This window comes from Nycticebus coucang, chromosome 22 (assembly GCF_027406575.1).
Source record: "Nycticebus coucang isolate mNycCou1 chromosome 22, mNycCou1.pri, whole genome shotgun sequence".
Taxonomy (NCBI): Eukaryota; Metazoa; Chordata; class Mammalia; order Primates; family Lorisidae; genus Nycticebus; species Nycticebus coucang.
This window is the reverse complement of record NC_069801.1, coordinates 41,125,879-41,152,703: the sequence shown is the minus strand read 5'-3', so window position 1 is coordinate 41,152,703 and position 26,825 is coordinate 41,125,879. Positions and strand designations below refer to the sequence as shown.

General features: G+C 42.0%; 1 protein-coding gene across 6 annotated transcripts in view; it reads left to right on the top strand.

Moving 5' to 3' along the window:
• EIF2B3 (eukaryotic translation initiation factor 2B subunit gamma) overlaps nt 1-26,825 on the top strand; it is a 135,067-nt gene that overhangs the window by 21,480 nt on the left and 86,762 nt on the right. For all 6 annotated transcript variants that reach the window (XM_053575030.1, XM_053575032.1, XM_053575029.1 and 3 more), the window contains exon 4: nt 26,314-26,473. In XM_053575030.1, the coding sequence (XP_053431005.1) occupies nt 26,314-26,473 (160 nt within the window). The remainder of the gene's footprint in view (nt 1-26,313; nt 26,474-26,825) is intronic.

Sequence of the window (26,825 nt, the reverse complement as noted above, 5' to 3'; positions counted from 1 at the left end):
GTGAAGATGAGAACACTCAAAAGCAAAGCAATACTGGCTCATCTCCTGTAGCTCAGCAGCTAGAGCACCGGCCACATACACCAGGGACTGGTGAGTTCGTACGCTGCTGGGACCTGTCAAAACAACATTGACAACTACAACAAAAAAATAGCCAGGCGTTGTGGCAAGTGCCTGTAGTCTCAGCTACTTGGGTGGCTGAGGCAAGGGAATCACTTAAGCCCAAGAGTTTAAGGTTGCTGTGAACTGTGACACTATGGCTCTCTACTGAGGGTGACATAGTGAGACTCTGTCTCAAAAAATAAATAAATTTTAAAGACACAATTGCAAGAGGGATTTTACCTAAAAAATGCAATCAGTATAACCTTGCTTATTGTACCCTCAATGAATCCCCAACAATAAAAAAAAATTAATTAATTAAATAATTAATTTTAAAAAAAGCAATACCATTAACATACCTAAAAAACAAAGCAATAATGATTCTTTGGTGTTATCAAATATCCAGTCAGTGTTTGAATTTCCAGTTGCTTCATAAGTATAATTTGAACCCTTTAAATGTGTTTATTTGACTACACAGTACAATTGGTTGAAATATCTCTTAAGTTTCTTAATAGATAGGTAGATAGGTTTTCCCTACAACTTTTTTTTCCTTATAATTTAATTGTTGAAGAAACTGGGTCTTTTCTGTAGTTTTCCATAGTTTGCATTTTGTTGATTGCAATCCTGTGGTGTCATTTAATAAGTGTTCCTCTCTTTGTATTTTGTATAAATTGGTAGTTAAACCTAGAGGCTTGATTAAATTCAAGTTTGACTTTTAGCTAGACTGCTTCATTGGTGGTGGTATGTTCTTCCATCTGGAAGCACATAATTATCTAATTGTCTTATCATTTTCTGACATTAGCTGCTGTTGATGATCATTGCCTGTAGTCTCTCTTCTTTATCTTGCCGGTCATTTGACTATCTGAAACTTATTTCTTGTAGATTGGGAAAGGACTCATGATATCAATGTTCAACAGGTTATCTGCAGCTTTATTTATTTATTTATTTATTTATTTTTGAGGCAGAGTCTCACTATGTCGCCCTTAGTAGAGTGCTATGGTGTCACAACTCACAGCAACCTCAAACTCTTGGGCTGAATTGATTCTCTTGCCTCACCCTCCCAAGTAGCTGGGACTACAACCCGCCACAATGCCCAGCTATTTTTTTGTTGCAGTTGACATTGTTGTTTAGCTGGCCTGGGCTGGGTTCAAACCCACCGCCTTTGGTGTATATGGCTGGCACCGTAACCACTGTGCTACAGGCACTGAGCCTATCTGCAGCTTTTATATTTTAAAACCAATTTATATGGATATAGAATTCTTGACTGATATTTTTTCTTTCAATATATTAAATATATTCTGTTGACATAAAGTGTTGGTGTCAAAATTGTCCAGAGAGAAATGTTTTCTTTCCCTGGACTTTGTCCTTTGTATGGATTTCCAAAGGAGTTTTATTTTTCTTTAAAATCTTATGGTTTTACTATATAATATATTCCATTTATTGTTCTCTATCTCATTTTTTAGATATGTAGTATGTCCTCTTCATGTGAAGTTTCAGTCTTTTTTAGTATTTCAAAAATTTTCTGGAATTATAGTTTTAGGTGTTTTTGTTTTGTTTTGTTTTTATTGTTGGGGATTCATTGAGGGTACAATAAGCCAGGTTTAGGTGTGTGTTTTAATCTATTGTTTTATTCTTTGAAACTCTCATATACACACTGTGTATCTCTTACTTTGCCTCAAACTCTAATTTTTGAGACAGAGCCTCAAGCTGTCACCTTGAGTAGAGTGCTGTGGCATCACAGCTCATAGCAACCTCAAACTCCTGGGCTCAAACGATTCTCCTGCCTCCGCCTCCCAAGTAGCTGGGATTACAGGGGCCCGCCACAACGCCTGGCTATTTTTTGGTTGCAGCTGTCATTGTTGTTTGGCCGGCCCGGGCTGGATTTGAACCTGTCAGCTCAGGTGTATGTGGCTGGCGCCACGGGCCCCGAGCCAGCCTCAAACTCTTTTTTTTTTTTTTTGTAGAGACAGAGTCTCACTTTATGGCCCTCGGTAGAGAGCCGTGGCCTCACACAGCTCACAGCAATCTCCAACTCCTGGGCCTAAGGGATTCTCTTGCCTCAGCCTCCCGAGCAGCTGGGACTACAGGCGCCCACCACAACGCCCGGCTATTCTTTGGTTGCAGTTTGGCCGGGGCCGGGCTTGAACCCGCCACCCTCGGTATATGGGGCCGGCGCCCTACCGACTGAGCCACAGGCACCACCCCTCAAACTCTTTTTATCTGTTTCTTTTTTTTTTTTTTTTTTTTTGAGACAGAGTCTGGCTTTGTCGCCCTCAGTAAAGTGCTATGCAGTCACAGCTCACAGCAACCTCAAACTTGAACTCAAGTGATTCTCTTGCCCCAGCTTCCCAAGTAGCTGGGACTACAGGCACCCGCCACAACGCCCAGCTTTTTTTTTTGCAGTTTTTGGCTGGGGCTAGGTCTGAACCCGCCACCTCCAGCATATGGGGCCGGTGCCCTACTCCTTTGAGTCACAGGCGCCATCCAATGCCCAGCTATTTTTTAGAGACGAGGTCTCTCTCTGGCTCAGGCTGGTCTCAAACTTGTGAGCTCAGGCAATCCGCCCGCCTGTGCCTCCCAAAGTGCTAGGATTATAGGCATGAGCCACCATGCCTGCCTGTTTATTTCTTTTTTAATGTTAGGCTTTTCTTCGCTTTTGTGTTTTTCCTAGTTTAACTTTCATTCCCAAAATTATCTTTTAAAAATTCTCATTCATCTCGGTTCTATCTTTTTTTTTTTTTTTTAGATACAGTTGGCTATTTTTGTTGTAGTTGTCATTGTTTTTAGCAGGCCCGGGCCCAGTTCTAACCTGCCAGCCCCTGTGTATGTGGCTGGTGCCCTAACCACTGAGCTATAGGCACCAAGCCAAAGCACTTCTGTGGATACTTAAATTTACTAAAGCTTTATAAATGAGGGTGGACCCGGTTACTCCTGCCTATAATCCTAGCACTCTGGGAGGCCAAGGCAAATGGATTCCTTGAGTTCAGGAGTTCAAGACCAGCCTGAGCTAGAGTGAGACCCATCTCTAAAAATAGTCAGGCATTGTGGTGGGTGCCTGTAGTCCTAGCTACTTGGGTGGCTGAGGCAAGAGAATTGCTTAAGCCCAAGAGTTGGAGGTTGCTGTGAGTTGTGACGCATGGCACTTTACCAAGGGCGTAGTGAAACTCTGTCTCCAAAAACAACAACAACAACAACAATAAAATAAAGCTTTATAAATGAGTACATTTGAGAAATTAATTTATTACTTTAGAACCTTAGTTTCTCTTCTTAGAGACTCTCCAAAAGTAAGGAGTTAATTTATTAGCTAATTATGATGAAGAGAATATAATTTTTATTTTCTTTGGGGTTGCCTGAAACATTTGCTCTGAAAATCACAAGGGAGACCGTTCATATTTGCTGTGTGGGTCACCTTGGAAAGTAGATAGTACCACTCTATTTTGCAAGTCAGAAACTTGATACTCGGGTGGTGCCTGTGGCTCAAGGAGTAGGGCGCCGGTCCCATATGCCGGAGGTGGTGGGTTCAAACCCAGCCTCGGCCAAAAAAAGAAAGAAAGAAAGAAACTTGATACTCAGAGAATTTAAATAACCTACCCCCAATTTCATAACTGGTTAATTGCCGAACCAGAGCTAGAGCTCAGCCCTGGGTTTTGAGTTACATTTGTGCATCTCAAAAGCCCGTGCTGTTTTCACTCTGTTTTGTTTCCCCAAAAAGATAAGCACCTGTAGTCTTTATAATCTACTGTAACTCCAGACCCTTGGCTTTAGGACAGGTTTAGTTGGTCTGGTATTTTCAAAATTATTTTTTTTCTTTCCTGTTTGAGTGTATAGAGTTTTGTGTGTAGATTAGATAATTGTATATCTGTGTAGAGCTCTTTTAAACTATATAATTCAGTTCTACTCTTTATTATTAATTTTGAGACAGAGTCTCATTCTCAGGACCCAGGAACAATGCCCTGATGTCATAGCTCACAGCAACCTTAAACTCTAAGGCTCAAGCAATCCTCTTGCCTCAGCCTCCTAAGTAGCTGAGACTACAGGTGCCTGCCTCAACAACCTACTTATTGTTCTATTTTTCTAGTAGAGATGTGGTCTTGCTCTTGCTCAGGCTGGTCTTGAGCGTCTGAGCTTAGGTGATCCACCTGCCTTGGCCTCCCAGAGTGCTAGGGTTACAGGCAGAACTCTTTGATTAAGTATCGCTGTGTAAAATGTATTAAAAGCCAGCAATCTCTTAACAGAACTTATGTATATTCTTGTCTTACAAGTGTGCTGCTATTACTTCTTGATAACCTTTCTTTAAGTGGCAGGGATTCCAGTCACTTAGAAAGACTTCTGGCTTGGCACCCATAGCTCAGTGATTAGGGCTCCAGCCACATTGCAACAACAACAACAAAAAAAATAGGCGCTATGGTGGGCGCCTGTAGTCCCAGCTACTTGGGAGGCTGAGGCAAGAGAATCTTTTAAGCCCAGGAGTTAGAGGTTGCTAGGAACTGTGATGCCATGGCACTCTACGAAGGACAACATAATGAGACTCTGTCTCAAAATAAAAGAAAAGAAAGACTTCCTCTCCTAGGTCTAGCAGAGCAAATCTATAATAGAGTCCTATAGCCTGAGTTTAAAGTATTTATCTTATATTTCAGGTCTCTTTGCTTCTTTTAATTTAGAAATTGCAGAGTTGGTAATTCTCCCTTGAATCTAGAAAGGAATCTTTCTTTGGCCTCAAGCAAGCCTCTTTTAGCTTCTGCCTCAGTTTCACAACCAAGAAAATGGGGATAATGATACCAACACACTAGTTGTTAGAGGTTTAGTTATTTAAGTCCTTTGATGTAGAAAAAAGGCCATTGTTGTTTATCTTGTGAAACAGCTAACATGCTACAACAAAGAACAAACTATATTGGAGACAGCTTATTAGAAAGATTGAGCAGAGAGAAATGCTATATTTATATGTTCAAAAAGCTAAATGCAAGTTATTCTCAATTCAGTGTTTGATGTCTTTATCAAATTATAAATCTCTGTCATTCTTTCCTGGAACCTTTCATTTTGCCCAAGGATTTGTTTTTGTCAGATTTCTATCTGCTTGAAAGGAGTGAGTACCATTTGGTCAAGGGGAAGATCTGAAAACTTGGTCCCAACTTGCTTAAATACTTTATGAAGTGGCACCTTTCCTTCTTATGACTGCTTTCATGGGCTGTGATTGCCTAGGGCAGCCCCAGAATGTCCTGGATGGTGCTGTCTTTGAGCCCACTGGTAGCATAGTGAAAAGCTCAGGGCTTGTGGCAGAAATAATTTAGATGTAGGAATTTTGGAGCATTTTTTTTTTCTTCAGGAAATCTCAACAGAGCTTTTCTTTTTTTTTTTTTTTTTTTTTTTTTTTTTTTTTTGTAGAGACAGAGTCTCACTGTACCGCCCTTGGGTAGAGTGCCATGGCCACGGCTCACAGCAACCTCTAATTCTTGGGCTTACGGGATTCTCTTGCCTCAGCCTCCCGAGCGGCTGGGACTGCAGGCGCCCGCCACAACGCCCGGCTATTTTTTTGTTGCAGTTTTGGCCAGGGCTGGGTTTGAACCCGCCACCCTTGGCATATGGGGCCGGCGCCTTACCGACTGAGCCACAGGCGCCGCCCCAACAGAGCTTTTCTTTTAACTGTAATAACCTTGTATTTGTATCCACAAGCTTAAAATGTTTTCATCTTACCTTTTCACAGATCACTGTTGGAACTCTGGTCTATGGAGTGGGGCTTCTGCAGTATTAGGCTTCATTTGGTAGCCAGAAAACTTGCAATTTCTTTGAGTCTTTTTCCTCCTGTAGGACTCTTTCATGAAATGAAGAGCTGTAGGGTAGAAGTAAAAGGTACTAGCTAGGATTATGACAGTACAGGCTATCATCCTGAACTTTATCTTTGGGTAATGAGCAGCTCACTTAGATGAGATTGGCTTAGATGTTTGGAACTCTTAGTGGAATCAGCTGCCCTTCTCTGAATCATGAGGAAACACTACAGCCTAACTAGTGGAATGGTCCAGTACAATATATGGGAAGTCAGTAAGCATTCTGTCACCGTGACCAACAAATTCATTTGAAGTAGCCTTTAGCTAGCTATGCTTTTAACTTAGGCATCATCTGCTCCAATAAGCCTTCCCTGGCTCTCTAAAATTATCTGTTATATCATCTCTCTTCACTAAACTGTGGGACACGAACTATATCTGGACCTAGAATAGAGGGAATGTATTATATATACCATAGCCTGCGTGGGTTAGACAACAAACATTTATTTCTCCCAGTTCTGGAGGCAGGAGTATCTAAGATTGAGGCACTGGCAGATTCATGTCGGTCAGGGCCCACTTTCTGGTTCATAGATGGCAGTCTTCTCTCTGTGTCCTTACAAGGTGGAAAAGGTGAGGGAGCTTTCTAGGGGAATCTCTCTCTCTTTGAGACAGAGTCTCACTCTTACCCCAGGCTATCATGCCATGGTGTCAGCCTACCTCACAGCAACCTCAAAGTCCTGGGCTCAAGCGATCCTTCTACCTAAACCTCCCAAATAGCTGAGACGAGAGGCACCTGCCAGAACACCCAGCTAATTTTTCTATTTTTGGTAGAGACAGGGTCTTACTCTGCTCAGGCTGGTCCCCAATTCCTGAGATCAAGCAATCCACCTGCCTCGGCCTCCCAGAGTGCTAGGATTACAGGCATAAGCCACTTTGCCTGGCCTAGAGTTGTACTTGATTTTATTACCAGTTTTCATTTGAACCTACTGGAGATTAGGACAATTTTATTTTTGTCTCTTGGCCAGAAACTGATTGATTCTGAAAGTCTTGTGACAAAACAGGGTGAGAAACAGAGTCAGTCACACACGCCTAGATAAGATGGTGGAGAAAGGGAGAGAGGGGGTCCTAAGCATTTTGGATAAGAATACTCAACCCGTAATGCCTCTTAATCTAGAACATAGTTCTAGAATAGATTGACTTTTTTTTTTTTATTTTTTTTAGAGACAGAGTCTTACTTTATCACCCTCGGTAGAATGCTATGGTGTCACAGCTCACAGCAACCTCCAACTCCTGAGCTTAGATGATTCTCTTGCCTCAGCCTCCCTAGTAGCTGGGACTACAGGTGCCCACAATAACACCTGGCTATTTTTTGTGCAATTGGCTGGGACTGGGTTCGAACCTGCCACCCTCGGTATACAGGGCCAGCGCCCAAACCACTGAGCTGCTACAGGTGCACCCTCTAATCACATAATTTTATGCCATACAAGACTTCAGAGATGGTACAGTCCTCTCATCCTATGCATAAGGCCGTGGAGGCCCAAAGAGAGAGTGACTTACTCAAGGTCACATGTGAAATTAATAAGAAAACATACCTACCCCTAGCAATGGGCAAAGAGACACCTCATTGGTGGTGTTACTCTTACATCAGTCGGGCAGAGTAGATGGACAGCCCTTTGTTTATCCTAGCTTGATGCCTAGGTTGGGGGCACAGAAAAAAAAATTATGCTATTTAAATCTGTGTGTCTTTTGCTAATAGGTATGGTTGAATTTATGTAAATTTATTGCTAACCCCATCCCCAATGGTAGATCTAGAGTGTAACTTCACAAGGGCAAAGTTTTGGAGGTTTTTTTGTTTGTTTGTTTGTTTGTTTTGAGACATAATCTCACTTTTTCGCCCTTGGTAGAGTACTGTGGCATCACAGCTCACAGCAACCTCCAACTCTTGAGTTTAAGCAATTCTCTTGCCTCACCCTCCCATGTAGCTGGGACTACAGGCGCCCACCACAATGCCTGGCTATTTTTTAGAGAGGTCTTGCTCTGGCTCAGGCTGGTCTCAAACCTGTGAGCTCAGGCAATCCATGTGCCTGGGCCTCCCAGAGTGCTAGGATTACGGTGTGAGCCACCATGCCCAGCCTAAGGGCAAGGTGTTTATCTGGTTTATTCATGGATCTATCTTCAGAGGCTAGAACAGGGCCTGGAACATACTAAGCATTCAATAAATATTTACTGAGTGAAAAAAATAAATAAATAAAAGAAAATGTACCTAATGTTAGAAGTTACTTTTTTAGAGTGATTAAAACACTGGCTTGTAAAAATTTGTTGTCTTTTTCTCATTGTTCTAAACTCTCCTTTATATGGCCTGTAGCCACCCTCTGCTGACCTTCTCTCAAACTTTCTGGTTTCCAAGTAAACTGGACAATATTTCTGTGTTGTGCTCCAAGATAAAATTGAAATCCAAATTCAGACTTGTAATTGTAAGAGCAAGTTCTATGGTCTTGAAATGTTTGTTTCACCAGACTAATGGAGCAGTGATATTTTTATCCCATGGGGCATTTGTGTCTGACTAAAGGAAAAGAATGAAATTATTTAATACAAAGTCAATATATTAAATTATTTTAGAGTGAAATTTTATTTGTTAAAACAAAAAAGCCTGTTTTTTCTCCATTCCAAATCAGTGTATTAAATGAAAATTAAAATTGCGTTGTATCCAAATCCTAGAAGAGAAGTCATTAGCATTTTTATACAGAATTCATTTTAATAGAATTAGAAATTAATACAATAGAACCTCTACAAGTGACCACCCAAGGGACTGCAACAAACTGGTTAACATATGGAGGTGATTGACATGAGCCAGACCTACTGTACTAACACGTATATGTGGTACCATATCTGGTCTATGAAAATTAGGTTAGGTTAACTTAAAGAGGTGGTCAACTATGGAAGTGCTATATGTTTAGACTTCTTTTTAGCATCATACAGTAAATGTGAATAGACTTCCTCTATTTGTTCTTAACCTGAAGAACACCTTTGGGAATGTGGATGAACTATAAATATAAGAACTGTTAAGTGTTGCACCTCCATTTTAAAATTGTACATCTAGCAAGCATATCACTCCAGCCATGCCCTCTAGAATAGCTATATCTGATTTCTTTGCCTTTTTCTTGTTTGGAGGCAGCAGGTTCATTTTCTACTCTCTTGCTTTAGGAACAGCAAAGTTATCTCTGTGGCTCCTGTCCTAATTCTGAACAAGTTAGTTACAAGCTCTACAAAGGAGGCACTTGCCTCGGTTAAAATGTGTACTGTTTCTAAACATCTAAAGTTGAATGTTTTAATCTTTGAATCAAATTAAACAAAAAGTGGTAATATGAAGAGTGCTAACATTTACTGATATATGTTATTGTCAGCACTAAGTTGATCAATGAAAATACAAATATGAAAGAGCTCCTTACAGGGCTCAAAATCTAGGTTGAAAAAATATGTAATCCAATTAGTGTTTTAAGGTCTGTTATGGATCAGAAAAGGCTTCATCTCCGGAGGAGATAATATATTGGCTCTGCCCTTTCTACTAACTACAGTAAGACCTGAGTTTTTTCTTTTTTTTTTTTTTTTGGAGACCCTGGGTAGAGTGCCATGGTGTCACAGCTCCCAGCAACCTCAAACTCAAGTGATACTCTTAACCCAGCCTCCCACGTAGCTGAGACTTCAGGTACCTGCCACAACACCTGGACAGTTTTTCTGTTTAGCAGAGATGTGGTCTCACTCTTGCTCAGGCTTGTCTCAAACTCCCATGTTCAAGCAATCTACCTGCTCCAGCCTCCCAGAGAACTAGGATTACAGGCATGAGCCACCATGCCCAGCCAAGACCTGAATCTTGATGGATGAATATGTGGTAGGGTACAAAGAGAGTACAGGGAATATATCTTTTTTTTTTTTTCTTTTGAGACAGTCTTACTATGTCACCCTCGGTAGAGTGCGATGGCATCACTGCTCACAGCAACTTCAAACTCTTTTGGGCTTAAGTGATTCTCTTGCCTCAGCCTTCCAAGAAGCTGGGACTACAGGAGCCTGCCATAACGCCCAGATAATTTTCTTTTTTTTTTTTTTTTGAGTCAGAGCCTCAAGCTGTTGCCCTGGTTAGAGTGCTATGGCATCACAGCTCACAGCAACCTCCAACTCCTGGGCTCAAGTGATTCTCCTGCCTCTACCTCCCAAGTAGCTGGGAGGTAGCCCGTCACAATGCCCGGCTATTTTTTAGTTGCAGCCATCATCGTTGTTTGGTGGGTCCGGGCTGGATTCGAACACGCCAGCTCAGGTATATGTGGCTGGCGCCTTAGCTGCTTGAGCCACAGGTGCCGAGCCCCAGCTATTTTTGTGTTGCAATTATCATTGATGTTTAGCTGGCCCAGGCCAAGTTCAAACCCGCCACCCTTGATGTATGTGGTCAGCGCCGTAACCACTGGGCTACGGGCGCCGCCAGGGAATATATCTTGGTGTTTTACTCCATCAAGTTAATACTGGCATCAGATCCTGGATGGTATTGACACTATGATTTTTTTTTTTTTGTGAGATGAAATCTCACTGTATTTCGCAGTCTGGCCTTGAACTCCTGGATTAAAGTGATCCTTCCCCTTCAGCCATCTGAGTAGCTGGGACTGTAGGCAAGCAGTACTATACCTGGCAAGACACTATGATTGAGGTAAAGAACATAGGAAGGCTCTTTAGCTGTCCTTCAGTCTAAGGATTATCACTTTTTTTTTTTGAGACAGAATCTCACTATGTCACCCTCAGTTGAGTGCCTACCAGCCCTGATGTGTGTACCCAGCACCCTAACCACAGGCTGAATTGGTCATTCCTGCACCTATTGCCCCAACCTCAGTGAAAACAAAGTAGCAGTTGGCCCTTGGCCTTGCACTTGAAGGACTACAGACTGGGAATCTTTTCCAAGCATTTTCAGCCAAAACTGAATCAGTGAGGTCTCCACTGTGTTTAACCATAGGTATTTATTAAAGCCTCTTTAGTAGAGACAAGGTGGCCTCCCAGAGTGCTAGGATTACAGGTATGAACCACCATGCTAGCCCTGAAACTATTCTTAGGAATTGGACTGGGATTGGACCGCATAGGAAAATGTAAATTGTGACCATTCATAATCACACCAAGTAGCTAAAGTTCATTGGTTCCATATGGGTAGGGGTGGAGTGTAAGGTGGTGATTTGGATCATGTCCATTATTTGTGGATGTGCTGGGTAGGGAAAAGCATGTTAGTTACCTTGTCCTGACGGTTTTTTTCCAGGGGAGTAACTATGCTTTTCTTTCTCCTTGTCATAGGGAATCAGTTGTTGCCAGATTGGGTTGTTTATAACAATCTGTCGTGGAACAACTGCCAGGAAAAAAAAGAGGCTATTCCCAGTAGCTCTGTTCACCTCCCATCCCACCACTGTAGCCACACACATATACGTCCGGTTTTATGATTTAAATTTTTTTTCCTCTAGTTTTATTCAGTGGTTTTGACTTGATCAAAAATCTTCTTATAATAAGAAATTTCTGAGCTTTGCCATAGGTTGTTAATTGTGTTTTCTGAGCTTAATTTGTTTGCTTTAGTCAAGACTAACTGGCAGCAGTTTGGGTTTTGAATTCCATGGTGTCTTAATTTTTCCCTAAACACTGCAAGTGCTGCCTTCCTTTGGAAACCTTGTATATTTCTCTGTCATCAACAATGTGCACATTTGGTTTCCTTCAGAGCTGTGCTTTTTGCCCTTAACATTGCCCTGGCTTCTGTGGAGAAGCAGACTTGGGATGGGGCAAACTGAGAACTGTTACAGGAATAGTTCATAGGAAGATCTTTGGAGATTCTAGTTGGTTTCTATAAAAGAGGCCTACTGTTGGTGTTAGAAAAGAACTGGTACCATGGAACAAAAGACAGCTAAGGATTGGCACATTCAGGGAACTTTCAGGTTAACTACATGTCAGATGTTCAGTTGCTTCACAGTACAGTCCATGTTTATTCATGGCTTATAGTCGCACATGATCAAAAATACTTTTCTGGGCTAGCATGGTTGTTCATACCTGTAATCCTAGCACTCTGGGAGGCCAGCGTAGGAGGGTTGCTTGAGCTCAGGAGTTCAAGACCAGCCTGAGCAAGAGTTGAGACCTTGTCTCTACTAAAACTAGAAAAATTAGCTGGACCTTGTGGTGGGAACCTGTAGTACCAGCTACTGGGGAGGCTAAGGCAGGAAGATTGCTTGAATCCAGGAGTTTGAGGTTGCTGTGAGCTAGGCTGACACAGTGGCACTGTTTTTTTTTTCTTTCATTCTTTCTTTCTTTTTTTTTTTTGTTGTTGAGACAGAGTCACACTATGTTGCCCTTGGTAAAGTGCCGTGGAGTCACAGCTCACAGCAGCCTCCAACTTTTGAGCTTAAGCAATTCTCTTGCCTCAGCCTCCAAGTAGCTGGGACTATAGGCACCCACCATTATACCTGGCTATTTTTTTTTTTTTTTTTTTTTTTGCTTGATGTTGTTTAGGTGGCCTGGGGTGGGTTCGAACCCACCACCCTCAGTGTACATGGCCAGCGCTGTAACCACTGTGCTATGGGTGCCAAGCCAACACCATGGCACTCTTGCCTGGACAACAGAGTCTCTGTCTCTAAAAAACAAAAACAGGGTGGCGCCCATAGGTCAATGGTTAGGACGCTGGCCACATACACTGGGGCTGGCAGGTTCAAACCCAGCCTGGGCCAGCTAAAACAACGACAACTACAAAAATAAAAACAGCCAGGCATTGTGGTGGGCGTCTATAGTCCCAAATACTTGGGAGGCTGACGCAGGAGAATCACTTAAGCCTAAGAGTTTGAGGTTGCTGTGAGCTGTGAACCCATGGCACTCTACCGAGGGTGACATAGTAAGACTGTTTAAAAAAAAAAAAATAATAATAATAATAGGCTTTACATTTTTAGAATCAAAATCAAAACAATGACCATCTCTATTACAGCTTTTATAAAAATGTAAAGACAGGTAGTATTCTCTCTAAAACGAAAGGATGATTTCATTTTCTTTTTAGACTTTTGTTTCTTCTTCCAGTATTTCCAGCCTTGGAAACAAAGTACATTGATCAGACAACAAAGACTTCCCTTTGGAAGTGGTGAAGCTGCAAAGAAAATGGGAGTGTGTTTGGTCTCAGTGACACTTACATGGTGCATTCTCTGGGAACAGAGGCAGGAGAGGGGCTGATGGAACAGTACCTCTATTTGTATCCTAAACCCTGCTCTTTTAGATCAGCGTCTTTCTTTTCACACTAAGAACAAATGGCAACCAGACGTTGAGAGGAGGGTTCTGTTCCCTTGTGATCTTTAGGGATTTTGCATTCAGTTCAGCTAAAAGTCATCTAAAAGCAAAGAGAAAAATGAGCCTACAGCCCATTCATAATTATGCAGAACTTGTTTGGCATTCACTGTACTGACAGACTTAAACACTTCTGCAAATATTGAATGATAACAACATTTACTTTCTTTTTTTTTTTTTTTTGTGTAGAGACAGAGTCTCACTTTATGGCCCTCGGTAGACTGCCGTGGCATCACACAGCTCACAGCAACCTCCAACTCCTGGGCTTCAGCGATTTAATTGCCTCAGCCTCCCGAGTAGCTGGGACTACAGGCGCCCGCCACAACGCCCAGCTATTTTTCGGTTGCAGTTCAGCTGGGGCCGGGTTTGAACCCGCCACCCTCGGTATATGGGGCTAGTGCCTTACCGCTGAGCCACAGGCGCCACCCAGCATTTACTTTCTAAGGCAACGTTGTCACCACTTCAGAGGCATTTATGTTGGAGTCATTTTGTTCACTTTAGAGTACACTTAATAATTCAATTTATTGTAGAACAGTTAACTTACAAAAATCAGTCATCTTATTGAAGAAACTTAGAAAAACAGGAGACTTTTCCTCAGTAAGCATATTTTCATTATGAAGAAATGGGCAACTTCTGTGCTGTTATAATGACACTTGTGTATAGATATCTTTAGCAATGGCCTGTGCCTCTGCCTTTCTAAGCATTCTTAAAAGAAGTAGGATTCTGCAGGTTGTTTTGCCCTTAGCTTGCATTTGTGTGGTATTTGTTAATGTTTGGTGGTACCTCATGGTGAATTGAAGGTTTGTAAGTAAGTTTTTTTTTTCCTAAAAAGAAGATATAGGAACTTTTGTTTTTTTGCGGTTTTTGGCCGAGGCTGGGTTTGAACCCATCACCTCCAGCATATGGGACTGGCGCCCTATCCCTTTGAGCCACAGGCGCCGCCCGGACCTTTTTTTTTTTTTATCTCTCAGAGTTACTATCCAAAAAGAATTAAAAGAATTTTAAGCAAAGGAATAGAAAAATCCAAATTTGAAGTTCTTAAGCTTAAGAGGCCTTCAAAAGATATTAAATTATTTAGGCTCTAAACAGTCATATGTAGAAAAAGAAATGGTAATTCTGGTATAAATTCTGTATTCAGAATTAGAAATTTCAGGCAGTAAGACAAAGTCTCACTTTCTGAGCAAACAAGACTTTTTTGCTTTAGTAGAATATGAGTTGAGGCTTGGCACCTGTGGCTCAAGCAGCTAAAGCACCAGCTACATACACCTGAGCTGGTGGGTTTCAGTCCAGCCCGCCAAACAACAGTAATGGCTGCAACCAAAAAATAGCTGGGCGTTGTGGTAGACACGGGTAGTCCCAGCTGTTTGGGAGGCTGAGGCAGGAGAATCGCTTTAGCCCAGGAGTTGGAGGTTGCTGTGAGCTGTGATGCCACGGCATTCTACCCAGGGCGACAGCTTGAGTCTCTGTCTCAAAAAAAAATAGGCACGGTGCCTGTGGCTCAAGCGGCTAAGGCGCCAGCCACATACACCTGAGCTGGCAGGTACGAATCCAGCCTGGGCCGGCCAAACAATACGGCTGCAACCAAAAAATAGCCAGGCGTTGTGGCGGGTGCCTGTAGTCCCAGCTGCTTGGGAGGTGGAGGCAGAAGAATCGCTTGAGCCCGGGAGTTTGAGGTTGCTGTGAGCTGTGATGCCACGGCACTCTACCCAGGGCGACAGCTTGAGGCTCTGTCTCAAAAATTAGAGTTTGAGGCAAAGTAAGAGATAACATAGTAAAGATCCATTGTGTAAATGAGAGTTTCAAAGACTAAAACAATAGATTAAAACACACACCTAAAACTATAATTCTAGAAAATTTTTGAAATACTAAAAAAGACTGAAACTTCACATGAAAAGGACATACTAGGAGGGAGACAAGATGGCGGACTGAAGCCAGCTTTCAACAAAGGCTCCCGTCCAGAAGGAGAGTTAAGGGACAGGAATTTAGTAAGTATCCTGGTGGACTTGAGCCTCACCAAGAGAGAAGGCTGAAGAACGCACATCAACACCGCTGAGGCAAGTTGTGATCACAAGGACGCAAACAAAAGGTACAAAATCCACCACCAAGCGGACGGGAGTCCCCCTCCCCCATGAGACCGGCTCTGGAGCCCCACAATTTAACAAGCGGGCAGAAATTAAAGGCCCTCCCACTACACTCCACGGGAAAGACCTTCTAAAAACTGGACCTACCTCCCCTACTGGGGTGCCGTGGCGTTCTCCTGCCGGACATAGGGCTGAATAAAACTTTGGGAATCCTTTGCCGGCAACCCTGAATCCCCGGCGCTCCCCTCCCGCCCACTGAGGTCTGGAGGCCTGTCCCCCAGGACTTCGGATCCTTGGGTGATTTCTCAAGGGGAGTGGACAGTCCCCGAGTTGCGACTGGTAGCATTGACTCTGAGGCCCGCGAGTGAGGAGAGGGCACCGGGCTGAGGGGGAGTCACGCCTCGCGGCACTTCCCTGCGGTGCAGTGCACCAACTCTCCCCGGGCATACGGGGCCCAAGACTGAATAAGACTCTGGCCTCCCCGCTGAGAGCTGAGAACCCCTACTCTCACTCGGGGTCTGAGGGCCTATCCCCCAGGAGTTCGGCTCCTTGGGTGATTTCTCGAGGGGAGTGCACAGTGCCTGAGCTGCGTCAGGTCAGCGCTGACTCTGGGATACGTGAGCGAGGAGAGGGCACTCCGCTGAGGGGAAATCAAGCCTTGGCGGCACTTCCCTGCGGTGCAGTGCAGGAGCCCTCCCCAGGCACAAGACTGAATAAGACTCTGGCCTCCCCGCTGAGAGCTGAGAGCCCCTACTCTCACTCGGGGTCTGAGGGCCTATCCCTCCGGAGTTCGGCTCCTTGGGTGATTTCTCGAGGGGAGTGCACAGTGCCTGAGCTGCATCAGGTCAGCGCTGACTCTGGGACACGTGAGCGAGGAGAGGGCACTCCGCTGAGGGGAAATCAAGCCTTGGCGGCACTTCCCTGCGGTGCAGTGCAGGAGCCCTCCCCGGACCGTAGTATTGCGTGAAACTGAATGAAACTCTAGCTTCCCCCCGCCCCACTCCCAATCCGGGTCTGGGGGCCCATCCCCCAAGAGTTCTGATTCTTGGGGGATCTCTTAAGGGGTGTGGACCCAGCACAAACTGCAGCCGCTCAGTGCTGACTCTGGTGCGCGGGACAGAGGAGAAAAGGGTCGCCTGAGTGCCCACACCAGAGCAGCAGTTCCCTGGAGGTAGATCAACAGCCGTTTTTTCTTTAACGGCAGAACGCTCACTTCTGGATATTCTGAGGCCACACCCCCTGTCTCCCTGGGCAACCAGAGGAGGCCACCGGTGTCACGGCTCACAAACCCAGAAGCCTCCAGGGCGGGGCCGACCCAGAGAGGTGTTCAGACGCAATTCTCCAGCAGCAAAGACGTTTGAACTCAAAACAGCCCGTCTCCTGTAGGCGATGACAGGAACAGAGACAGAACCTCACAAAGTTGTCTGTTCTGTTCTGTTCTGTTAGCAGCATCCATCAGGGACGGGGCTAAGCCTGAGTGAACACCTCCTTCCCATCACCTGCATCAAACACTCAAAGATGTCAGGCCCCATCTCCTCCTGCTAGATAGCGGCAGTCTGCGGGGGCCTGGCAGACTTCCTCGCGATTCAGGCAGGTGCAAACCCCTGGAGTGTCTGTTCACTGCAGGCAACTGGGTTAGCCATCTGCAGAGATACCAGTGACTGGGTCCGACGGAGGGGCAAAGTGGGGAAGGAGACGTCAACCTTCCCAGACTGCTCTGTTTGCGGGGTGGCTCCTCCTGACTCCACGCTGCACTGGGGTGAGCTGTGTCAGAGGAGTCACCAGGCCCCTGTGATCCAGTTCCCAGAGACCTCTTGAACCCTTCCACCTGAGACAAGTGCCGATTGAGACAGTTGATTCGGACCTTTTGAACTGGGCTAATAGACTGAGGACTTTTCAGGTGGTGCCCTGGGTGTGCGATTGTAGGAAGGTTTGATTCTCCTTTTCCAACTGGGGCCAGAGGTGGGCAGGCGGGGTGACTTAATTGCTGATTTTTTCACACAGCTGAGACTTCAAGCCAGAGTAGAAGTTGCAATAGGATCGAACAGAAACCAGCTGAAAACAAGACAGAACCACTTTGCTCCACCACACCAGACAGGGCCCCAGTTTCTCAGGCCACAACACTGTACGGGCCCTCGATAAAACCCCAGGGGAAAAACCAAAGGGAGTAAACCATGGGGCGGAATCAGCGGAAAAACTCTGGTAACATGAATAACCAGAATAGATCAACCCCCCCAAGAAAAGATACGGCAGATGTGATTGAAGATCCCATTCATAAACAACTGGCTGAGATGTCAGAAGTCGAATTCAGAATTTGGTTTGCAGACAAGATTAATAAAATGGAATTAGGAATTCGAGGAGAAATTCAAAAGTTGTCTCAAGAATTTAACGAATTTAAAGACAAAACCACCAAAGACTTAGACACACTGAAACAAGAACTTACAGCCCTCAAAGATATGAAAAATACAGTAGAATCCCTCAGTAACAGAATGGAGCAAGCAGAAGAAAGGATTTCTGACATTGAAGATAAAGTCTTCGAACGCTCCCAATCTCTCAAAGAGGAAGAGAAATGGAGAGCAAAAACGGATCACTCACTCAGAGAGCTCTCAGATAATTCGAAAAAACATAACATAAGGGTTATAGGAATTTCGGAGGCTGATGATGTGGCAGCCAAGGGCACAGAGGCCCTTCTACATGAAATTATGAAAGAAAATTTTCCAGACATGCCTAGAGAATCTGAAATTCAGATAGCAGACAGCTTCAGAACCCCAGCACGATTCAACCCCAAAAAGCCATCTCCCAGACATATCATAATTAGCTTCACTAAAGTTAACATGAAAGAGAAGATTCTCAAAGCAGCCCGGCGAAAGAAAACTATAACGTACAAAGGTAAGAATATTAGAATAACTGCAGATCTCTCTGCTGAAACTTTTCAAGCAAGAAGAGGCTGGTCATCAACTTTTAATCTCCTAAAGCAAAAAAACTTTCAACCCAGGATCTTGTATCCAGCTAAACTGAGTTTCATCTATGATGGAGAAATTAAATACTTCAATGACATTCATATGTTGAAAAAATTTGCCATAAGTAAACCAGCTCTTCAGGATGTTCTCAGACCTATCCTCCACAATGACCAACCCAATCCTATACCACAAAAGTAAACTCACTCAGAAACTTCGGATCAAACTCCAACTTCCACACTGGCGAAAGGATTAAAAATGTCCACTGGACCTTTGAAAACCTCGATACCCAAAATTCCACCAGACTTATCCTTACTCTCCATCAATGTGAATGGCTTAAACTGTCCTCTAAAGAGGCATAGGTTAGCTGACTGGATACAAAAACTTAAGCCAGATATTTGTTGCATACAAGAGTCACATCTCAACTTAAAAGACAAATACAGACTCAGGGTGAAAGGATGGTCATCCATATTTCAGGCAAATGGTAATCAGAAAAAAGCAGGTGTTGCAATTTTATTTGCAGATACAGTAGGCTTTAAACCATCAAAAGTAAGGAAGGACAAGAATGGTCACTTCATATTTGTTAAGGGTAATACTCAATATGACGAGATCTCAATTATTAATATCTATGCACCCAACCAGAATGCACCTCAATTTATAAGAGAAACTCTAACAGACATGAGTAACTTGATTTCCTCCAGCTCCATAATCGTTGGAGATTTCAACACTCCCTTGGCAGTGTTGGATCGATCCTCCAGAAAGAAGCTGAGCAAAGAAATCTTAGATTTAAACCTAACCATCCAGTATTTAGATTTAGCAGACATCTACAGAACATTTCATCCCAACAAAACTGAATACACATACTTCTCATCAGCCCACGGAACTTACTCCAAAATTGATCACATTTTAGGTCACAAGTCTAACCTCAGTAAATTTAAAGGAATAGAAATTATTCCATGCATCTTCTCGGACCATCATGGAATAAAACTTGAATTGAGTAACAACAGGAATCTGCATACCCATACAAAAACATGGAAGTTAAATAACCTTATGCTGAATGATAGCTGGGTCAGAGATGAGATTAAGAAAGAAATCACCAATTTTTTGGAACAAAATGACAATGAAGACACAAGCTATCAGAACCTCTGGGACACTGCAAAGGCAGTTCTAAGAGGGAAATTTATAGCACTGCAAGCCTTCCTCAAGAGAACGGAAAGAGAGGAAGTTAACAACTTAATGGGACATCTCACGCAACTGGAAAAGGAAGAACATTCCAACCCCAAACCCAGTAGAAGAAAAGAAATAACCAAAATTAGAGCAGAATTAAATGAAATTGAAAACAAAAGAATAATACAACAGATCAATAAATCAAAAAGCTGGTTTTTTGAAAAGGTCAATAAAATAGATAAACCTCTGGCCAACCTAATCAGGAAAAAAAGAGTAAAATCTCTAATATCATCAATCAGAAACAACAAAGACAAAATAACCACAGACTCATCAGAAATCCAAAAAATCCTTAATGAATATTACAAGAAACTTTATTCTCAGAAATATGAAAATCTGAAGGAAATAGACCGATACTTGGAAGCACGCCACCTTCCAAGACTTAACCAGAATCAAGTGGAAATGTTGAACAGACCCATAACAAGTTCAGAAATAGCATCAACTATACAAAACCTCCCTAAAAAGAAAAGCCCGGGACCAGATGGTTTCACGTCAGAATTCTACCAAACCTTTAAAGAGGAATTAGTACCTATATTACTCAACCTGTTCCAAAATGTAGAAAAAGAAGGAAGACTACCCAACACGTTCTATGAAGCAAATATCACCCTGATCCCCAAACCAGGAAAAGACCCAACAAGAAAAGAAAATTATAGACCAATATCACTAATGAATATAGATGCAAAAATATTCAACAAGATCCTAACAAACAGAATCCAGCAACACATCAAACAAATTATACATCATGACCAAGTTGGTTTTATCCCAGGGTCTCAAGGCTGGTTCAATATACGTAAATCTATAAATGTAATTCAGCACATAAACAAATTAAAAAACAAAGACCATATGATTCTCTCAATTGATGCAGAAAAAGCTTTTGATAATATCCAGCATCCCTTCATGATTTGAACACTCAAGAAAATTGGTCTAGAAGGGACTTTTCTTAAACTGATAGAGGCTATCTACAGCAAACCCACAGCCAATATCATATTGAATGGAGTTAAATTGGAATCATTTCCACTCAGATCAGGAACCAGACAAGGCTGCCCATTGTCTCCATTGCTTTTCAACATTGTAATGGAAGTTTTAGCCACCGCAATTAGGGAAGAAAAGGCGATCAAGGGTATCCATATAGGGTCAGAAGAGATCAAACTCTCGCTCTTCGCAGATGATATGATTGTGTATCTGGAAAACACTAGGGACTCTACTACAAAACTCCTAGAAGTGATCAAGGAATACAGCAGCGTCTCAGGTTACAAAATCAACATTCATAAATCGGTAGCCTTTATATACACCAACAACAGTCAAATTGAAAAAGCAGTTAAGGACTCTATCCCATTCACAGTAGTGCCAAAGAAGATGAAATATTTGGGAATTTACCTAACAAAAGACGTGAAAGATCTCTATAAAGAGAACTATGAAACTCTAAGAAAAGAAATAGCTGAAAATGTTAACAAATGGAAAAACATACCATGCTCATGGCTAGGAAGAATCAACATTATCAAAATGTCCATACTACCCAAAGCAATATATACTTTCAACGCACTCCCTATTAAAGCTCCACTGTCATATTTTAAAGATCTTGAAAAAACATTACTTCGTTTTATATGGAATCAGAAAAAACCTCGAATAGCCAAGACATTACTCAGAAATAAAAACAAAACAGGAGGAATCACACTACCAGACCTCAGACTTTACTACAAATCGATAGTGATCAAAACAGCATGGTATTGGCACAAAAACAGAGAAGTAGATATCTGGAATAGAATAGAGAACCAAGAGATGAATCCAGCTACTTACCGCTATTTGATTTTTGACAAGCCAATTAAAAACATTCAGTGGGGAAAAGATTCCCTATTTAACAAATGGTGCTGGGTGAACTGGCTGGCAACCTGCAGAAGACTGAAATTAGACCCACACCTTTCACCATTAACTAAGATAGACTCTCATTGGATTAAAGATTTAAACTTAAGACATGAAACTATAAAAATACTAGAGGAGAATGCAGGGAAAACCCTTGAAGAAATTGGTCTGGGTGAGTATTTCATGAGGAGAACCCCCCGGGCAATTGAAGCAGCTTCAAAAATACACTACTGGGACTTGATCAAACTAAAAAGCTTCTGCACAGCTAAGAACACAGTAAGCAGAGCAAGCAGACAGCCCTCAGAATGGGAGAAAATATTTGCAGGGTATAACTCTGACAAAGGTTTAATAACCAGAATCCACAGAGAACTCAAACGCACCAGCAAGAAAAAAACAAGGGATCCCATCGCAGGCTGGGCAAGGGATTTGAAGAGAAACTTCTCTGAAGAAGACAGGCGCACGGCCTTCAGACATATGAAAAAATGCTCATCATCTTTAATCATCAGAGAAATGCAAATCAAAACTACTTTGAGATATCATCTAACTCCAATGAGACTAGCCTATATCACAAAATCTCAAGACCAGAGATGTTGGCGTGGATGCGGAGAAAAGGGAACACTTCTGCACTGCTGGTGGGAATGCAAATTAATACATTCCTTTTGGAGGGATATATGGAGAACACTCAGAGATCTAAAAATAGATCTGCCATTCAATCCTGTAATTCCTCTGCTGGGCATATACCCAGAAGACCAAAAATCACAACATAACAAAGATATTTGTACCAGAATGTTTATTGCAGCCCAATTCATAATTGCTAAGTCATGGAAAAAGCCAAAGTGCCCATCGATCCACGAATGGATTAATAAATTGTGGTATATGTATACCATGGAATACTATGCAGCCTTAAAGAAAGATGGAGACTTTACCTCTTTCATGTTTACATGGATGGAGCTGGAACATATTCTTCTTAGTAAAGTATCCCAAGAATGGAAGAAAAAATATCCAATGTACACAGCCCTACTATGAAACTAATTTGGGACTCTCACATGAAAGCTATAACCCAACTACAACTTAACAATAGGGGGAAGTGGGAAAGGGGGGGGTGGGTAGAGGGAGGGGAATCGGTGGGATCACACCTGTGGTGCATATTACAGGGGTATTTGCGAAACTTGGTAAATGTAGAATATAAATGTTTTGGCACAGTAACTGAGATAACGCCGGAAAGGCTATGTTAACCACTGGGATAAAAATGTGTCAAATGGTTTATGAAGTGAGTGTATGATGCCCCATAATCATATCATTGTATACACTTATGATTTAATAAAAAAATTAAAAAAAAAAAAAAGCAAAAAAAAAAAAAAAAAAAGAAAAGGACATACTACATATCTAAAAAATGAGATATAGAACAATAAACAGAATATATTATATAGTAAAATCATAAGATTTACAAAAAAAATGAGTTGAATCGTCTATTTTCCCAAGCAAATCAAGGAATCTTGATTTTAAATTAAAATTTTAGGACCATTGGAATCATTTACAGAAATTACCACGTGGATAGTCACTTTATTCTGGAACCTGGAATATTTTAGTCCCATGTTTTTCGTACTTTTTTAAGTCGCAGAATTGGTTTTCCAAACCAAAGTTTATATTGCAGACTAAAAGATAAAGTTGAAGAATTGTCCTGGTTAACTCAGGAAGGACAGTAGGAACCAGACTTTCCCTGAGGCACCTCTGGAAAATTGTAAGTTACTATTGAGAAAATTGGTATATTTGAATTTCAATTTAAGGAATTTATTTTTTAGTTGATTGTTTTTGTATCTCTGTGTTCTGAGTTTATGATAAAACATATGGCAGAATCTATAGGTAGAAATTTGTTTAAAATACATTAGGAACAGCCTTAATATATTTGAAGGCCTTAATATATTTTAAGGCTGTTTTTTTTTTTGTTGTTGTTGTTTTGTTTTTCAGTTTTTGTCTGAGGCTGGGTTTGACCCCACCACCTCCAGCATATAGGTCCAGCGCTTTACCCCTTTGAGCCACAGGCGCCGTCCATAAGGCTGTTCTTAATATATAATAATAATATATAATAATGGTCTTGCTTTGCCATTCACATTTAATACTGTCTAGTCCAAGTTTCCTCTGGGTCCAGAAAAGGACCTGGCTAAGTATAGAATGAGTACTCAATAAATGTTAAATAGATGAATCATTACAAGTACAATCATTTTCTGCTTGAGCACTTCTATTTTATTTTATTTACTTTTTTTTTTTTTTTGAGACAGAGCCTCAAGTTGTCGCCCTGACTAGAGTGCTGTGGCATCACAGCTCACAGCAACCTCCAACTCCTGGGCTCAAGCGATTATCTTGCCTCAGCCTCCCAAGTAGCTGGGACTACAGGCATCCACCACAACGCCTGCCTATTTTTTTGTTGCAGCCCTGGATTTGAACCTGCCAGCTCAGGTGTATGTGGCTGGTGCCTTAGCCGCTTGAGCCATAGGTGCTGAGCCTTGAGCGCTTCTAATGATGGAAAATTCATTATCTTACAAAATTATGCTTTTTTACTAACTCTGACAGAAAGTTAACATAGAAACTGAAATTACATTTATTTGTCGTTCCTTTTTTTCTTTTTTTTTGAGACAGAGTCTCACTTGGTTACTTTTGGGAGAATGCCGTGGTGTCACAGCTTACAGAAACCTCAGACTCTTGGGCTCAAGTGATTCTTTTGCCTCAGATTCCCAGATAGCTGGGAGTACAGGCGCCCACCACAAAGTCTGGCTATTTTTATAGACAAGGTCTCGCTGTAGCTTGAGCTGGTCTCAAGTTCGTCAGCTCAGGCAATCCATCTGCCTCCCAGAATGCTAGGATTACAGGCATGAGCCACCATGCCCAGCCCCCGTGGTTACTTTTTGTTTATAGTTTTCCTCTTCAGCTACTCAGGTAAAATTTTGTCCTTCTTTCAGACAAAAGAAAAAAAAGAAAGAAAGAAACATTACTTAACATTATTGGTTTTTATTGTAATTAATTAGTTATTAGAGTAATAATCAGAAAACCCACCAGTTGGCCCAAAAAGAGTGCTGAAATTTTGCTGTACGTGCTTAAAAATGCAGAGAATAATGCTGAACTTACAGGTTTAGTGTAGATTCTCTGGTCCTTGAGTGTATCCAGGTACACAAAGCACCCAGGATATGCCACTAGACTTACAGAGTTTATGGCTGGATTAACCCACACATGAAGTCCCCTGCCACATTGAGATGATCCTTACCTTAAAGGAACAAATGGTTCTTACACCAAAAGAGGAGCTTGCCTAGAAGAAAGAGATATCCCAGAAGAAACTGACCAAATAAAAACTTATGGCACAAGAATAAATGCAGCCTAAAATAAATGCAAATAAAAGTTAAAAAGAAAAAAGAAAACCCACTACTATGAAAAAATGTTTTCTTCATCAATTTATTTATTCATTTGTCAAACAATTATTAAATGTCTACTGAGTGCCAAACATTGTGGTTAGTAGGCTTTACTTTTCTCATCCATAAAAATAGAGACTAATGGGGTCAGGTACAGTGGCTCACACTTGTAATCCTAGCACTCTTGGAGGCTGAGGCAGGTGGATTGCTTGAGCTCATGAGTTTGAGGCCAGCCTGAGCAAGATCGAGACCCCATCTCCAGAAAATAGCTGGGCATTGTGGTGGGTGCCTATACTCCCAGCTACTTGGGAGGCTGAGGCAAGAGAATCACTTGAGCCCAGGAATTTGAGGTTGCTGTGAGCTATGATGTAATGGCACTCTACCCAGGATGGCAAAATAAGACTGTTTAAAAAAAAAAAAAAGAAAGAAAAGAAACTAATAATAATAATACCATTATTATGGATTGTTAAAGGATTAAATGAGTGCTTTGTAAGTACCTGAGATTGTATAATAATTGTTCTCTATAGAATGTGAATGGTAATGTAGAATCTTCAAATAGGTGATGGTTCACGCCTATAATCCCAGCACTTGGAAGGCCAAGGTGGGAAGATGACTTGAACCCAGCAGTTCAATACCAGCCTGGGCAAGACCCCATCTCTTAAAACAAATACCAGGCAGCTTGGCTCCAGTAGCACAGTGGTTATGGTGCCAGCCACATACACTGAGGCTGGAGGGTTCGAACCCGCCTGGGGCTGCTAAACTACCATGACAACTGCAACAAAAAGTAGCTGGGCATTGTGGCAGGTGCCTGTAGTTCCAGTTACTTGGGAGGCTGAGGCAAGAGAATCATTTAAGCCCAAGAGCTTGAGGTTGCTGTGAGCTGGGACACCATAGCACTCTACAGAGGGTGACATAGTAAGACTCTGTCTCAAAAAAAAAAAAAGAAAATAGCCAGGCTCCATGGCACACACTTGTTATCCCAGGTACTCAGGAGGCTGAGACAGGAGGATCACTTAAAGTCAGAAGTTCAAGGCTTCAGTAAGCTATGATTGCACCACTACCCTCCAGCCTGAGCAACAGAGTGAACCTTGTCTGTAAAACAATAATATTAATACATTTGGAAAAACAATAAAAATAGAAAGTGAGTTCTCAGAGAATGTAGTGTTATATTCATCCTGTTATTTCCTAGTACTAAAATAGTGATTATTCTATAGTGTTTTATAATATTAAATCATCAAACTATGTGAAAATCTTTGTTAAACTACAAAAATATATAAATATAAAATAATTTATTCCATAGTCATAGAAATAGATAATGTGGTTTTCAGACTCTTGTTACTTAGAGCCCAGAGTTCCAGAGGTGTCTCAGTGATGACCCCCATAGACAGTCCCTGAGGTACACAAGAGAGAAGTATAGATTCCAGACCCTCCCCAGCACAAATTAGAACAACCCCATTTATTTCACTTATTTTGCTATAAAAAAATATTTGTAAGTATTATCTGGTTTGTGTTCTTCTAAACCATACTAAATTTATCCTGTGATGATTTCTGTTATCCTTTGTCCTTTGTCATACTGATATTTCCCTTTTCTGTTTGACAGACAGATGTACTGGTTATGAGCTGTGATCTGATAACAGATGTTGCTTTACATGAAGTTGTGGACCTGTTCAGAGCGTATGATGCATCACTTTCTATGTTAATGAGAAAAGGCCAAAATATCTTAGAACCAGTTCCTGGTCAAAAGGGGGGGAAAAGAGCAGGTAAGGAAACTTGGAGTTTGATTTATTTGTGCTAGGAGTTGAAGACATAGTCCCTGGCTCGGCGCCTGTAGCTCAAGCAGCTAAGGTGCCAGCCACATACACCAGAGCTGGCGGATTCCAATCCAGCCCAGGCCTGCCAAACAATGATGACAACTACAACCAAAAAATAGCCGGGCATTGTGGCGCCTGTAGTCCCAGCTACTTGGGAGGCTGAGGCAAGAGAATCATTTAAGCCCAAGAGCTGGAGATTGCTGTGAGCTGTGATGGTACAGCACTCTACCCAGGGCTAAAACTTGAGTTTCTGTCTCAAAAAAAAAAAAAAAAAAAGACACAGTCTCTGACTTAAATATGC